Raw genomic sequence first — 15,940 nt, forward strand, 5'->3', positions numbered from 1 at the left:
CCCGGAGTGGTCCCCGTCACGTGCAGGAGGTTGCCGAGCCCCTGACTCATGGCCTCGTGCCTGCCTCCCTTCAGGCGATGTGAGCATTGGCATCAAGTGCGCCCCTGGCGTGGTGGGCCCCGCAGAGGCTGACATTGACTTTGACATCATTAAGAATGACAACGACACCTTCACAGTCAAGTACACACCTCCAGGGGCGGGCCGCTACACTATCATGGTGCTGTTTGCCAACCAGGTACCCTGTGCGTGGGTTTTGGTTATCAACCCTAACCTCAGCCCCTTACCCCATCCCAACCAGCAGCTTGAGAGGCTGTCATTTGGGGACAATTCTACTGCCCCTGATTGAGCACTTCCTATGTGTGGACAACGTGCCTCAGAGGAAGCAAAAGAGACAAGGGACTCGATTCAGACACTGTCCATGTCCACCCTGACCAAGCCTTTTCTCCCTCCAGGAGATCCCCGCCAGCCCCTTCCACATCAAGGTGGACCCATCCCATGATGCCAGCAAGGTCAAGGCAGAGGGTCCTGGGCTGAACCGCACAGGTAGCTATCTGGGCTGTGCGGGGCTGGGCCGGGCCGGGCTGGGCTGGGTGGCCACCAATCCCTCACCACCATCTCGGGATGGGTGCTCCAGGTGTGGAAGTTGGGAAGCCCACTCACTTCACGGTGCTGACCAAGGGAGCTGGCAAGGCCAAGCTGGACGTGCACTTTGCCGGGGCCGCCAAGGGAGAAGCCGTGCGAGACTTCGAGATCATCGACAACCATGACTACTCCTACACCGTCAAGTACACGGCCGTGCAGCAGGTGTGCCCCGCCCCCCGGCCCTCCTGTCCTGGCTGACTGGGAGCGTGGAGCTCCTTCTTCCAGTCCCAGAGGGCCTGTTTGGGGTCTTGGCCCATTTCCTGCCTCCCCATCCTCTCTTGCCCTGGGTCTCTGAGCCTCTGGTCTGTGTCGCCGAGGACATGTTGGCAGTTCTGACGTCCTGCTGTACCCATTAGGGCAACATGGCGGTGACAGTGACCTATGGTGGAGACCCTGTCCCCAAGAGCCCCTTCGTGGTGAATGTGGCACCGCCGCTGGACCTCAGCAAAGTCAAGGTTCAAGGCCTCAACAGCAGTAAGTGGGGCAGGAGCTGCCCATGCAGTGAGGAGGGTTGAGGGGGGTGGTGGGTTGGAATCTCTGCTCACCGTGTCCCTCACCCTTCACACAGAGGTGGCTGTGGGGCAGGAACAGTCATTTTCTGTGAACACACGAGGGGCTGGCGGTCAGGGCCAGCTGGACGTGCGGATGACCTCTCCCTCCCGACGACCCATCCCCTGCAAGCTGGAGCCTGGCGGTGGAGCTGAGACCCAGGCGGTGCGGTACATGCCCCCTGAGGAGGGGCCCTACAAAGTGGACATCACCTATGATGGTCACCCAGTGCCTGGCAGCCCCTTCACCGTGGAGGGCGTCCTGCCCCCTGACCCCTCCAAGGTGAGGAAGTAGGGGTGGGTGGGAGCTGGGGGCTTGTAGGGAAGGTGGGTAGTTCACAGGGGCCGAGGCCAGAGGCCTCATGTCCTGGGGTGAGCACAGCCAAGGGCCCAGAGCCGAGGCAGTCCCCCAACTCAGGACTTGCCTATGAGACAGCTTAGTTTTTGTTTTTTATATTTTTATTAAAGTATAGTTGGTTTACAATGTTGTATTACTGCTGTACAGCAATGTGATTCGGTTATATATGCATACAAATGCATACATTACAAAATATTCTTTTCCATTATAGTTTATCACAGGATATTGAATATAGCTCTCTGTGCCATACAGTAGGACCTTGTTTATCTATTCCATATATAAAAACTCATATCAAGACAGCTTAGTTATTTAGAACCTGGCCTTGGATCTGATCTGGGCTTCAATCCCAAGTCCATCAGCCAGGACAAAGGTTTTAATCTCCCTGCGTTTCCTCACCTGGAATTGTTATCAGGACTCAGCCTGTGGGAGCTGCTATAGTTGCAAGTGCTTAGCTGATTTGGGAACCATGAAGGCTGGACGTGGGACCAGTCGAGGTAACCCACACACCTGCTCCTTCTTTTAGGTCTGTGCTTACGGCCCTGGTCTCAAGGGCGGGCTGGTAGGTACGCCAGCTCCCTTCTCCATCGACACCAAGGGAGCGGGCACCGGTGGCCTGGGGTTGACCGTGGAGGGCCCCTGCGAGGCCAAGATCGAGTGCCAGGACAATGGGGATGGATCCTGTGCCGTCAGCTACCTGCCCACAGAGCCGGGCGAGTACACTATCAACATCCTGTTTGCCGAAGCCCACATCCCCGGCTCGCCCTTCAAGGCTACCATCCGGCCCGTGTTTGACCCGAGCAAGGTGCGGGCCAGCGGGCCAGGCCTGGAGCGCGGCAAGGCTGGGGAGGCGGCCACCTTCACTGTGGACTGCTCGGAGGCGGGCGAGGCCGAGCTGACCATTGAGATCCTGTCGGACGCCGGCGTCAAGGCCGAGGTGCTGATCCACAACAACGCGGACGGCACCTACCACATCACCTACAGCCCCGCCTTCCCCGGCACCTACACCATTACCATCAAGTACGGCGGGCACCCTGTACCCAAGTTCCCCACCCGCGTTCACGTGCAGCCCGCGGTCGACACCAGCGGGGTCAAGGTCTCAGGGCCCGGTGTGGAGCCGCATGGTGAGTGGGAGAAACCTGGAGCTGGTCACGTCACCGGTCAGGGGAAGAGGGAAGCAGGGCTGAGGGCTTAGAGGGCAGCGCTGGCGTCCCGGGGGCTCAGACACCCCTGAGAAGGTATCAAAGCCAAGGGCAGGGTGTGGGGCTTTGCCTTGGTCTGGGTGGCAAGGTTGCTTCTGCCTGTGGCCATTTTCCTCGGGAGATCCTCAACTTTCATCAGCCGATCTGAAAATCAAAGAATCTTGCACTTGATGGTACAGAGGGAAGGCTTTGGGGTCGAGGGCGACGAGAGTCAGGAGATGGTTCAGCTCAGTTCAGTGACTGAGTTACCATCTGCTGGGGGCCAGACCCTGGGCCAGGCAGGAGGGGGCATGCAGAGGGTTGCAAGAGCCAGCCCCATGCTCCAGGGGCCCACAGCTGGGTGGGGAGACTCAGGTGAGCAGAATGTCACTATCTGCTGAAGGGAGGGAGGACAGGGGCTGTGGGAGGCAGGGCCTGGGCTGTGGGGATGGTCCAGGCTGGGGAGTAGCAGGTGGAGAGGAGCCGCCTCGGAGCTGGGGAGGGAGGGTAGGGGTGGGCAGCCGGGTGAGGGCTGAGCACTCATCTCCTGGGACCCAGGTGTCCTGCGTGAAGTGACCACCGAGTTCACTGTGGACGCGAGATCCCTGACAGCCACGGGTGGGAACCACGTGATGGCTCGCGTGCTCAACCCCTCGGGCGCTAAGACGGACACCTACGTGACCGACAACGGGGACGGCACCTACCGCGTGCAGTACACGGCCTACGAAGAGGGTGAGGGGCTTGGCTGGGCGGGGATGGCGGGGGTCTGGCCCCAGCGTTTTCAGAGGGGCAGGTGGTGGGGGCTGCGCACACTCTGACCTGCGCCGTGCGGCTGACTTCCAGGAGCACACTTGGTGGAGGTGCTGTACGATGACGTGGCAGTGCCCAAGAGCCCCTTCCGGGTGGGCGTGACTGAGGGCTGTGACCCCACCCGTGTCCGGGCCTTTGGGCCGGGCCTGGAGGGGGGCTTGGTCAACAAGGCTAACCGCTTCACCGTGGAAACCAGGTACGCCTGCCCCTTTCATAACCTTGACCCTGATGCTGTGGTTACACTGAGCCCAGCCACCTGCCCTCCCCCCTCATCCTCCTGTGTGTACCTCATCCCCACCCACCCTGTCAAGGCTGCAAACCTCCCCTCTGTAGCTGCTGGTCCCTTCTCAACTGGCCCTGCACCCCCATTCACCTGCTTGCTTCTCCATCCCAACTCACTGGTCCTTGAGGTGCTGATATAGGGGTGTCATCTTGTAGGGGAGCTGGCACCGGGGGCCTAGGCCTAGCAATCGAGGGCCCGTCGGAAGCCAAGATGTCTTGCAAGGACAACAAGGACGGGAGCTGCACCGTGGAGTACATCCCTTTCACCCCTGGAGACTACGACGTCAACATCACCTTCGGGGGCCGGCCCATTCCAGGTGTGCAAAGGGGGCAGGAGGGGTGTCGGGGAGGCGAGCAGGGGCCCTGCTCCTCGGGAGGGAAACTGGAAGGAAGTAGGAGGAGGAGGAAAGCTCCGAACCAGCAGCAGGGACGAGGAGCAAGCAGTCACGGGTGCCACGGTTAGGGCTGAGGCAGGGCGGTGGGTACAGAGCATTCCCAGAGGCCCAGCACTGGTGTCTCGGCCCTTTTGCCTGGAGCACCAGATCTCATGAGTTCTGTCACTCACAGTCCAAGCCAGTGTCGCTGGCTCAGTCAGGACAGCCTCTCACACCCTCTTGCTCTGTCTGCAAAGCCAGGAACCCCCCTGCCCTCCAGCAGGGGTGGGGAATGGCTGGTGTCTTCAATTATCACATTACCCGGGCTTGCTGAAATGGGACTCTCCCCACCCCACTTATCTAATTTCATGCTGGAAAAAATTCATTTTCTTTTACAAATACTTCTTCTAGCAATTTATTAATTTAGGAGGGCCTTCTTTCAGGCATGTGGCCTAAATAAGTGGATTCACCCTGCTTTAGCCTGTAGCCAAGTTTTTGGTTTTTGTTTTTTAATTTTACTTTCATTAATTTTTATTGGAGTTATGTATTCTGTAGCTGAGTTTATTTCTCCTTGTTATATTTCCTTAGCAAGTTTCTAAGTGTTTGCACATTTGGTCTGGTCTCCCCAGGGCATTTCAAAGGCAGGGGAGGCCTCGCTTTCCTGTGTCCTCTGAGTCGGGGAGACCTTCTGGGGCAGGTGGGCTGGGGCTGACGTGCGTCTTCCTTGCAGGGAGTCCATTCCGGGTGCCAGTGAAGGACGTGGTGGACCCCGGAAAGGTGAAGTGCTCGGGCCCAGGGCTGGGAGCTGGTGTCAGGGCCCGGGTACCCCAGACCTTCACAGTGGACTGCAGCCAAGCTGGCCGGGCGCCCCTGCAGGTGGCTGTGCTGGGCCCCACAGGTATGGAGTGTCTGGGGCCGGGTGGAAGGAGACGGAAGGGGTGCTCGGAGGCTTTTCTGACTATTCCTTTTGCCCAGGTGTGGCTGAGCCTGTGGAGGTGCGTGATAATGGGGATGGCACCCACACAGTCCACTACACTCCAGCCACGGACGGGCCCTACACAGTAGCCGTCAAGTACGCTGACCAGGAGGTGCCACGCAGGTGAGGCCCAGCCTGGGGCTTCTGTGCTCTGCTGGGCTCTGGGGAGCTCCCACCAGGGCCACAGCTGCAGGGCCACTCCCGGGCCCTGGAAACACTCCCCTATTTGTCTACGCCTCATCTGCTCTCTGCTGCACCATCCCACTCTTCCTCAGAGTCCCCTGCCCATCTTCTTCTCCACCCTGAAGGTGGCACAGCCCCAGGGGCTCTCTTCTGGTTGGGCTGTCCCCCTTAGTTAGCTACAAAATCAGCTCCTTGGGAAAAGGCACCATGTAGCTACAAACAGGTGTGACAGGGCAGCCTCCTGCAGCCTCCTCTTTAAACCATCTGAAGCATCTTCCTAGAGAACGGAGAAGAAATGCCCAGGCTTTGTCAGGGGTATACCTTTGTGACCCTCCCCTAAGACTCCCCTAAGACCAGGCTGTGACCTGGTCCCTCCTCCCTGCCAGGACTCCTCTCCCCTGCTCATGAATGTAGGGGGTACTCCAGGCCCCAAATGAGATGGGATTCCTTCTCCCCCTGAATCTCAGCCAACTGTCTGTCCCTTCTGCCTCTCAAGCCCCTTCAAGATCAAGGTGCTTCCAGCCCACGATGCCAGCAAGGTGAGGGCCAGTGGCCCCGGCCTCAACGCCTCTGGCATCCCAGCCAGCCTGCCTGTGGAGTTCACCATCGATGCCCGGGATGCTGGGGAGGGCTTGCTCACTGTCCAGATCCTGGTGAGTCTTTGTGCTGCCCACCTCTCAGGTCAGGGTCTAGGCACAAGCAGGCCTTAACCGCTGCTTCTCCCCCAGGACCCTGAGGGTAAGCCCAAGAAGGCCAACATCCGAGACAACGGGGACGGCACATACACCGTGTCCTACCTCCCGGACATGAGTGGCCGGTACACCATCACCATCAAGTATGGCGGCGATGAGATCCCCTACTCGCCCTTCCGCATCCATGCCCTGCCCACTGGGGACGCCAGCAAGTGCCTGGTCACAGGTGGGCCCCCACCCCTGCCCCTCCCCTCCCTACACACCCACACCCCCACCCCAGCTCATCCTTAACACTGCGGCTTACGCTTTTCTCTATTTCCAGTGTCCATTGGAGGTCACGGCCTGGGTGAGTGTCCTTTTTCTTCTCTTTTTGCTGTGGGCTGAGGTGATGGGGGCAGCTGGGAACTGAGCGGGGGGAGTGGGCACAGGTCCCACGGACCCCTGACCGGGCACTCATGTGCTGCAGGCGCCTGCCTGGGCCCTCGCATCCAGATTGGGGAGGAGACGGTGATCACAGTGGATGCCAAGGCAGCAGGCAAGGGGAAGGTGACGTGCACGGTGTCCACACCCGACGGGGCGGAGCTCGACGTGGACGTGGTCGAGAACCACGACGGTACCTTCGACATCTACTACACGGCGCCCGAGCCCGGCAAGTACGTCATCACCATTCGCTTCGGAGGCGAGCACATCCCCAACAGCCCCTTCCACGTGCTGGTAAGTTCAGTGGCTGCAGCAGAGCTGGCGGTGGCAGGGGAGGGGGGCCAGGCCCTCTTAGTGGGAGCAAGGAACCCCAGAACCTGTACCTATGTCTGATGGATCCTAGGCCCAGAGTGCTCCAGGGTGGAGCCTGTGCTTTCCCGCAGCCTCCCAACCCAGGAGGCATGCAGCCCTGCCTCTGGCCCCTCTGGGCGTCAGGCAGCTCTCTGGTAGAACCTGCCATCTTCCTTCTGACCCCCAGGCCCACTGTCCCCGTCCATCTCCTCAGGTGGCCCTGCAGGACAGGGAAGCCCTCGGGAGAGTAAAGCACCCGAGATAGCCATCCTGCCCTGGGGGCAGCCCGGGATATCAGGTTCCTGGGCCAGCCTGTGGTCACCCCAGCTGGCGGGGACTGGCCTGTCACAGCCCGTGCTCTCCCATGCCTTGCCTCCCAGGCGTGTGAGGCCATGCCCCGCGTGGAGGAGCCCCCTGATGTGCCGCAGCTGCACCGGCCCAGCGCCTACCCCACACACTGGGTACTGCCCCTCCCACCTGGGCCACACTCGACCCCCGCCTCCTCTTCCTTCATCTCTTCTCTTCTTCAGCAGCCAGGGCCGGGGCATGGTTTGGGGGCCATCATGGGGAGCAGGCGGGAAGTCAGGCAGGGCAGACGGATCCCGGAGCTGGGCACGGCACCTCTTCTCTTGCAGCTGATGCGCCTCTCCTGCCCTCTGGTTTCACCATTAACCATCTTGCTCTTTCCTCACCTTCTCTGACTTCAGTCACGGCTCGGGCCAAGTTCCCTAGACCTTTCCCAGCCAGGTGACTGTTCCCTCTCCCCTGCCACAGGCCACAGAGGAGCCGGTGGTGCCTGCGGAACCCATGGAGTCCATGCTGAGACCCTTCAACCTGGTCATCCCCTTCACTGTGCAGAAAGGGGAACTCACAGGTACTGCCCCAGGGCCCTGTGGCAGGATGGCACCAAGGGAGGACATATATCCAGGCCCAGCTCCTCCTTAAGAGATGAAAGCTGGGGCCCAGAGTGGGGAAGTAAGCTCCCCAGGGTCACACAGCAAGCTGAGCAGAGCTGGAACTCGAGACTGCAGCCTTCTGTCTCCCAGGTCAGGATTCATCCTGAGGCCTCCTGGCTGTGTCCTGGTACCTGGCTGGGGGGAGCCTGGGACAGCAAGGGGTGGAGCTGGGAGAAACTGGGGTCCCACACATACCCGTGTCTGCCTGGCAGGGGAGGTGCGGATGCCCTCTGGGAAGACCGCCCGGCCCAACATTACTGACAACAAGGATGGCACCATCACAGTGAGGTACGCACCCACCGAGAAGGGCCTGCACCAGATGGGGATCAAGTATGACGGCAACCACATCCCCGGTGAGTCGGGGGCCGGGCTGAGCTGGGCTGAGGGGAGCCACAGTGACTTCCTCCTCCTCGGCCTTCTTTCACTCATAATTATTGAGCTTGTGCTGTGTGCAGACACGTGTGAGGCCCCAGGAAGGCTGGTGTCCGAGTGGGAGGCCCTCCTCCCCCATCGGCAGGACCTGGCGGGGAGGCTGTGGGAAGGTGTGGGGGTCCGAGGGGGGCTCAGGCAGCCCTGTGCTCACTGCTGACCCAGCCCCCTTCCCCCACCACCCCCAGGGAGCCCCCTACAGTTCTATGTGGACGCCATCAACAGCCGCCACGTCAGTGCCTACGGACCAGGCCTGAGCCATGGCATGGTCAACAAGCCGGCCACCTTCACCATTGTCACCAAGGATGCCGGGGAAGGTGAGGGGAGCTACCGGCAGGGGCTGGGGGTGAGCAGCCGGAGCAGGGGTGAGGACCTCTGACCGCGGCCCCGCCTCCACCCACAGGGGGCCTGTCCCTGGCCGTGGAGGGCCCGTCCAAGGCAGAGATCACCTGCAAGGACAACAAGGACGGCACCTGCACGGTGTCCTACCTCCCCACGGCACCCGGAGACTATAGCATCATCGTGCGCTTCGACGACAAGCACATCCCCGGGAGCCCCTTCACAGCCAAGATCACAGGTAGGGGGACGCGTGGGCTCACCCCAGCACACAACGCTGTGCAAGCCCAGCACGTTCAAGTCTCTGGGGTGTTTAGGGTAGGGTGCCCTCGAGGTGGAAGAGGGCATTTTTGGATATGTGTAAGGAGTACGCTATTCTCTACAGCAAGTGAGAAACACTCAGCCACCCTTTGAAAACACACTCTTGCAGTCTTTTAAGTCAGGATGTTGATGATAGATGAGGAAACCAGTAGGCCCGGAGGGGCAACACACAGCAGGTAAGGGATCTGGGCTGTGTGTGGTTTAGTCTCAGTTTTCTTTTTTGGTTCTACCAAGTTACCTGACTCGGAATTTAAATTTATGTAAATTAGGGGTTTAACCCATTCAGGACTGGGGTGCTGACTCATCCCTAATCTTGGGCCCCTAACATGTGCACGGAGACTGTGCTCTCCCCGGTCTCTCTGTGCCTGCTTTGGGGGTTGAGGGGGGCAGGCAAAGGCTCTGTTGAGTCCAGGGGGTCTCCTGATCCCAAGGGAAGGGCTTGCCTGGAGTCACCCTGCCTGACATGCCAACTCTCCCCTAGGTGATGACTCAATGAGGACGTCACAGCTGAACGTGGGCACCTCCACGGATGTGTCCCTGAAGATCACTGAGAGTGACCTGAGCCAGCTGACCGCCAGCATCCGTGCCCCCTCGGGCAACGAGGAGCCCTGTCTGCTGAAGCGTCTGCCCAACCGGCACATCGGTGAGTGTGGTGCCATGGGAGGGGCCCAGGGGAGAAAGGTGGGGGAGCTGGGAAAGGACTACTGCCAGCCCCAGAGCTCCATTCATGCCTGACCTCCCCCGCAACAGGCATCTCCTTCACCCCCAAAGAAGTTGGGGAGCATGTGGTGAGCGTGCGCAAGAGCGGCAAGCATGTCACCAACAGCCCCTTCAAGATCCTGGTGGGACCGTCTGAGATTGGGGATGCTAGCAAGGTGCGGGTCTGGGGCAAGGGCCTGTCCGAAGGACACACGTTCCAGGTGGCGGAGTTCATCGTGGACACTCGTAATGCAGGTGCTTCTCACCCCGGAGACCCCTCACTGCAGCTGGTGCCTCAAGTGGGGACCAGTCCTTTCCTTCCCAGCGCCCCGGACCATAACCTCCCCTCCGGAACTTCCTGGCCCAGTCTCTGCTGAGATTCCCATTCTGGGGCCCACCTGGGAAGAATAAATGTCCCCCTGTCACTTCTGTGTCTAAGAGAAAGCTCAGCCATCCTGAGTTTGTCTCTCCTTCGCTCACCAAAACCCAAGAGGCCTGCCTTAGAGAAATTTCCAGACTACCTATCCCTGACCCTTTGGGTCACTGCCTGGCTCACCCCTCCTTCTTCTACTGAGCTATCTTTCCTTAGTGGTTACGGTGCCCCTTGGGTGTCTGTTCTGGGCAGAGCCTGCGGTTTGAGGAGGGGAGAGCAGATGGCAGTGGGGACTGAGGGAGACGTGTCGCTTGCCTCCCACTAGGTTATGGGGGCCTGGGGCTGAGTATTGAAGGCCCTAGCAAGGTGGACATCAACTGTGAGGACATGGAGGATGGCACGTGCAAAGTTACCTACTGCCCCACCGAACCTGGCACCTATATCATCAACATCAAGTTCGCCGACAAGCACGTGCCTGGTAAGGCTCTGGGCTGTGGCCGGGACGGGCCAGGAGGCCGGAGATGAGTGACCTGAGGTGGCTGACCCGCTCTTTCTTGTCCCTACAGGAAGCCCCTTCACAGTGAAGGTCACTGGTGAGGGCCGCATGAAGGAAAGCATCACCCGGCGCAGGCAGGCGCCGTCCATCGCCACCATCGGCAGCACCTGTGACCTCAACCTCAAGATCCCAGGTGGGCACCGGAAGAGCCTGGTGGGGTGGGGCTGTGGGGAGGGCCCAGAGCCTGTCCCCGGGGCCTCTGTCCTTCTGGCTAATTTCTCACCTCCCTCCCCTCCGCCGGCTCTACCTGTCCCACAGGGAACTGGTTCCAGATGGTGTCCGCCCAGGAGCGCCTGACACGCACCTTCACCCGCAGCAGCCACACATACACCCGCACAGAGCGCACAGAGATCAGCAAGACGCGGGGCGGGGAGACCAAGCGCGAGGTGCGGGTGGAGGAGTCCACCCAGGTTGGCGGAGACCCCTTCCCCGCCGTCTTCGGGGACTTCCTGGGCCGGGAGCGCCTGGGCTCTTTTGGCAGCATCACCCGGCAGCAGGAGGGTGAGCAGCACCGGCTGGGCTCTTCACAGGGAGGTGGGCCTTCTGTGCCTTGGGACAGCATGGGGAGGCTGCTGGTCTGAGCAGAGGAGGGGGTGTTTACTGAGGGAGGGAGGGAGGGAAGGGCGAGGGCCTGGGGCAGCCCCGGTGTCGCCCTGACACTCCCCACCCCCTGCAGGTGAGGCCAGCTCTCAGGACATGACTGCACAGGTGACCAGCCCGTCGGGCAAGACAGAAGCCGCCGAGATCGTGGAGGGGGAGGACAGCGCGTACAGCGTCCGCTTTGTGCCCCAGGAGATGGGGCCCCACACAGTCACTGTCAAGTACCGCGGCCAGCATGTGCCAGGCAGCCCCTTTCAGTTCACCGTGGGGCCGCTGGGTGAAGGCGGTGCCCACAAGGTGCGGGCTGGAGGCACGGGGCTGGAGCGAGGGGTGGCTGGCGTGCCAGGTAAGGGGGTGGGTGCCCGGGACGAGGGATGGGGGCAGGACAGCCAGCAGGATGGGTGACAGTGCTAAGAGCTGCCCCGTCCCATTTCTGTCTCCAGCTGAGTTCAGCATCTGGACCCGAGAAGCAGGTGCCGGGGGCCTATCAATTGCTGTGGAGGGTCCCAGCAAGGCGGAAATTGCATTTGAGGATCGCAAGGATGGCTCATGTGGGGTCTCCTATGTCGTCCAGGAGCCAGGTGGGCATCTTGCTGGGCCTGCCTGACTTTCCAGACCAGGCTTCTGCTCAGCCCGGCAGGAGATGGGGCTCCCAAACCAACCCCTCACCTGGGCCACTGCAGTTTCTCTGCCCATTTCCCTCCACCCTACACCCCCAGGAACACATGTCTCCAGAGCTGAGCTCGACCTAGGAGCTTGTCCGGGGCTGAGATCAGGGTGGGGTCGTTTCCCCTGCTGCTGCCCCCCGTCCTGGAGCTTGCGCTGACTGGTCTTCTCTCCCCAGGTGACTACGAGGTCTCCATCAAGTTCAACGACGAGCACATCCCAGACAGCCCTTTCGTGGTACCCGTGGCCTCCCTCTCAGATGATGCTCGCCGTCTCACTGTCACCAGCCTCCAGGTGTGTGCCCGGGGGGGGGGGGGAGGGATGAGGCCCTCCTGCCACCCTGAGAGATGGGCAGGAGTAGAGGATGGCAGCCCCATGTGACCAGGGACTTAGCAGTGACCTTGGAAGGTCCAGACAGATGGCCCCTCTCTCCCAGTGTTTGGACAACAGGGGGCTCTAGCTATACTAGCTGCCCCTTGGGGTAGTCTTGGAAGCCTCAGGTGCCACTGTGTCCCTCCTCCCCCTTCCCCATCCTAGAACTGGCCTCATCTTCACGACCTACCCGCCCTCAAGCCGCCCAATCAGCCCCACCTTCTCCATCAAGTGCCCCCAGGGCAGTCCAGCCCACATGTCTCTTTCCCATCCCAGCTACTGAGTTCTCGCAGTCCACACAATGCTGTCCCAGCACTGGGTTCTCTATCAGGCCGGCTTTACAGTATCCAGGTCTTACCTCCCCAGCCAGGACAGGGCACATCATCTCTGGTCCCCAACCATGCCGGGCACAGCCAGGTGGCCCCACCCCATAGCAGGTGGTTGCCAAGGCCAAAGACCCAGCCTCTGCCTCCCATCGCAGCCTTGTTCAGAGCCTCCCTGAGCTGGGCCAGGCAGCAGGGGGCAGCTGGGGGTGGGAGGAAGGAGCCTCCAGGCTGGGCAGGAAGGGATATCAGTGCTAGGCTGCAGACATGAGCCCTCCAGGCCCTCCCAGAAGTCTGAGCACCCTCTGTGGTGTCTGCAGGAGACCGGGCTCAAGGTGAACCAGCCGGCGTCCTTTGCGGTGCAGCTGAATGGCGCACGGGGCGTGATCGATGCTAGGGTACACACGCCCTCAGGTGCAGTGGAGGAGTGCTACGTCTCCGAGCTGGACAGTGGTGAGCTGGCCTGTCCCTGCCAGGCTAGGACCTTCTGGAAAGGGGAGGGAAAAGACTAAGGCTCACTGACCAATCTCTGTCCCCACAGACAAGCACACCATCCGTTTCATCCCCCATGAGAATGGCGTCCACTCCATCGACGTCAAGTTCAATGGTGCCCATATCCCTGGCAGTCCCTTCAAGATCCGAGTTGGGGAGCAGAGCCAGGCTGGGGACCCAGGCTTGGTGTCGGCCTATGGTCCTGGGCTCGAGGGAGGCACTACAGGTGAGTGCCTGGGGCTGGGGAGAGGGGTGGACAGTGCTGATGAGCCCCAAGTCCTGGCAGAGGTCTGCTCCGGGGAGCCTGGGCCCATCCCAGCTCTGGGCCCCAAGCCCTTCTTGCCTACATCCTTGCTACCTCTGGTCCCCAGGTGTGTCGTCAGAGTTCATCGTCAACACCCTGAATGCAGGCTCAGGGGCCTTGTCTGTCACCATTGACGGCCCATCCAAGGTGCAGCTGGACTGTCGGGAGTGTCCTGAGGGTCACGTGGTCACTTACACGCCCATGGCTCCTGGCAACTACCTCATTGCCATCAAGTATGGTGGCCCCCAGCACATCGTGGGCAGCCCCTTCAAGGCTAAGGTTACAGGTGAGCGTCCTGGGTGGGGTGAGGTCCCACCCTGGGCTGGAAGCCTATCCTGGGCTGGCTCCAGTGGCTATTCACATCCAGGGCAGAGTTGGCCCCAAATATCAGTGTTTCAGGTTACCAGGAATAAAATGGGGCTGGCTTTACACAACGTGCCATTCTCCACCTTCTATGTGTGGACTCGTGTACATCATTTTTAAAAAATCAAATCCCTCTCTACTGTCCATCCCTTGACTAATCTTTTCCCTGCGGTGGCTCCCCGAGTTTTCACTGAACTCTGCCCTCCTGGCATCCCCGTTTCTGGCTTCCAGGAATACAGAGCTCAGCAGACATTTACCTGATTTTCCTTCTGGAAGCTGTGTGAAGGATTGGTTGGATACTTGTTCCTTTTTAAAGCAGGGCTCTACCTACTGTGTGACTTGGGGTCCCAGAAAAAGCCAGAGGGTTGGAGGTGGGTGGACAGAGCCATGGAGGCCCCAGACCTGGTGATGAGCCTGCCCAAGAGCTCTGTGTGAAATGGGCCGCTGCTCCCAGGATGCTGGAGCTGAGGAAGGGGGCCGGGGCTGTCAGGACCGCCACCCGGGGCCTACCGCCTCGGGGAGAGCAGGCCTCTGACCCGGCTCGTGGCCACCCCACCCTGCCCCTCAGGTCCCCGGCTCTCTGGAGGCCACAGCCTTCATGAAACATCCACGGTTCTGGTGGAGACTGTGACCAAGTCGTCCTCAAGCCGGGGTTCCAGCTACAGCTCCATCCCCAAGTTCTCCTCAGATGCCAGCAAGGTGGTGACGCGGGGCCCCGGGCTGTCCCAGGCCTTTGTGGGCCAGAAGAACTCCTTCACCGTGGACTGCAGCAAAGCAGGCAGGCAGCGGGCGGAGCGGGAGAGAGGGGGTGGTCTCCCGGGGTGGGCAAGTGTGCGCGAACATGGGGCCAAGGGCTGGGGGTGAGCCTGTCCCTCGCCGCCTCTCTCCAGGCACCAATATGATGATGGTGGGCGTGCACGGGCCCAAGACCCCCTGCGAGGAGGTGTACGTGAAGCACATGGGGAACCGGGTGTACAACGTCACCTACACCGTCAAGGAGAAAGGGGACTACATCCTCATCGTCAAGTGGGGCGACGAGAGTGTCCCCGGAAGCCCCTTCAAAGTCAATGTGCCCTGAATCCCAGAAGTGCCTCCCCCAGCCTCGGCCCCCACCTCTGGCCAAACACACTCACAGACACACAGACACACACCCACACAGACACACACACAAATGGGCCACACCCAGATGCACGCTCGCAGAATCAGACACCACAAACACCTGCCCTGGGGTGTGGACGGAGTGGCACTGGCCCCTCGCCGCCAGGCCCTCTGGCTGGAGGGCCTTGTCTGTTTCAGGGCAGTGTCCCTTGCCTCAAATGTGACCTGAGGGTGAACTGGGGGTTGGGGGGGCCAGGGAAGCCCTGTGTTTTCTGGTGGGGCTGAGGCCAGTGGAGGAGCACGTGTTTGGGGGTGTCTGCATGTGTGAGAGAGGTCACCCTGAAATCGCACTGCCAGCCAGGCCTCCTAGCCACTGAGGACTGCATCCAGCCCCTCTGGTGGCCACAACCCCAGAGCGTTACGACTTGGAAAACGAAGCACAGTCAGAAGAGAAAGTGTACCTAGCGGCAGCTGCGCACATGTCCTGGCCCTGGGCGACTGAGACCCCAGCCAGGCTTTCTGGGGGACTGATTTCTCTCTCTTTTTTTTTTTTAATAATTGCACAGCTCTGCCCCATGGGGGGGCCTTTTTTACACACTGCGAGGCCCAGCTTTCTGGGGGGCTTTTGCACATGTCATGCGGCTCAGCTGGGAGCCGTTTAGGCGGAAAACTCCAAATAAAGTGCGGCCTGTCGCAGAGGCGTGGTTGTTCCTTGTGTGTGTGTGCTCTCCTTGGCTGGCCAGCTCTGGTTGTTGACCCTGAACCAGGCCTTGGGAGGCAGAGGCTGGCTGCCTGTCCCCTGGAGGACCGAGTCAGGTCCAAGGGAAGGGCCTGGGGCAGAGAGGCACCCCACTGGGCCATCTATTTGGGAAGATCTGGAATGTTGACAGAATGCTCCAAAGAAAGGGGGGCATGCCAGGGATGTGGGCTTGGTCCTCAGATTCCTGGAGAGCTGGGGGTGGGAAAGGGAGGGGGGCACTGTGTTGTAGAAGCTTGCCCCGGGGACCACCGGGAGGCCAGTTTCTGTTCTGCCTGATCTCAAGGATGTTCTCAAAATCAGGACCTTAAAAAACAGTCACCCTGGCTCATGCAGGAATGCTCCTCAACCAGCAGGCAGAACCACAAACAAACCCAGGAACCTGTCACTCCAGCTAGGTCCTGGGTCAAAGCTGGGTCTCCTCCGTCCCTCCAGCCCAACTTTGCTTAGGGCCTCCCTCCTGAACTGGTCCCTCCTTCCT

The 15,940-nt window shown here is 60.5% G+C and overlaps 1 protein-coding gene across 2 annotated transcripts in view; it reads left to right on the forward strand.

Moving 5' to 3' along the window:
* FLNC (filamin C) overlaps positions 1-15,398 on the forward strand; it is a 28,616-nt gene extending 13,218 nt beyond the window's left edge. The window contains exons 16-48 of one of the 2 annotated variants that reach the window (XM_069588323.1): positions 75-235; positions 453-543; positions 635-804; positions 999-1,116; positions 1,211-1,473; positions 2,072-2,669; positions 3,285-3,458; positions 3,570-3,732; positions 3,975-4,135; positions 4,923-5,090; positions 5,168-5,291; positions 5,848-6,004; positions 6,080-6,269; positions 6,366-6,389; positions 6,510-6,757; positions 7,195-7,275; positions 7,589-7,688; positions 7,983-8,123; positions 8,388-8,516; positions 8,603-8,776; positions 9,338-9,499; positions 9,607-9,810; positions 10,254-10,406; positions 10,495-10,617; positions 10,743-10,985; positions 11,161-11,430; positions 11,528-11,665; positions 11,929-12,044; positions 12,766-12,898; positions 12,987-13,163; positions 13,309-13,527; positions 14,173-14,382; positions 14,495-15,398. In XM_069588323.1, the coding sequence (XP_069444424.1) occupies positions 75-235; positions 453-543; positions 635-804; positions 999-1,116; positions 1,211-1,473; positions 2,072-2,669; positions 3,285-3,458; positions 3,570-3,732; positions 3,975-4,135; positions 4,923-5,090; positions 5,168-5,291; positions 5,848-6,004; positions 6,080-6,269; positions 6,366-6,389; positions 6,510-6,757; positions 7,195-7,275; positions 7,589-7,688; positions 7,983-8,123; positions 8,388-8,516; positions 8,603-8,776; positions 9,338-9,499; positions 9,607-9,810; positions 10,254-10,406; positions 10,495-10,617; positions 10,743-10,985; positions 11,161-11,430; positions 11,528-11,665; positions 11,929-12,044; positions 12,766-12,898; positions 12,987-13,163; positions 13,309-13,527; positions 14,173-14,382; positions 14,495-14,682 (5,771 nt within the window). In that variant the 3' untranslated portion in view covers positions 14,683-15,398. The remainder of the gene's footprint in view (positions 1-74; positions 236-452; positions 544-634; positions 805-998; positions 1,117-1,210; positions 1,474-2,071; positions 2,670-3,284; positions 3,459-3,569; positions 3,733-3,974; positions 4,136-4,922; positions 5,091-5,167; positions 5,292-5,847; positions 6,005-6,079; positions 6,270-6,365; positions 6,390-6,509; positions 6,758-7,194; positions 7,276-7,588; positions 7,689-7,982; positions 8,124-8,387; positions 8,517-8,602; positions 8,777-9,337; positions 9,500-9,606; positions 9,811-10,253; positions 10,407-10,494; positions 10,618-10,742; positions 10,986-11,160; positions 11,431-11,527; positions 11,666-11,928; positions 12,045-12,765; positions 12,899-12,986; positions 13,164-13,308; positions 13,528-14,172; positions 14,383-14,494) is intronic. The other variant, XM_069588324.1, reaches the window with a different exon arrangement.
* The last annotated feature ends 542 nt before the right edge of the window (positions 15,399-15,940 follow it).

The sequence above is a fragment of the Ovis canadensis genome, chromosome 4, assembly GCF_042477335.2.
Source record: "Ovis canadensis isolate MfBH-ARS-UI-01 breed Bighorn chromosome 4, ARS-UI_OviCan_v2, whole genome shotgun sequence".
NCBI lineage: Eukaryota > Metazoa > Chordata > Mammalia > Artiodactyla > Bovidae > Ovis > Ovis canadensis.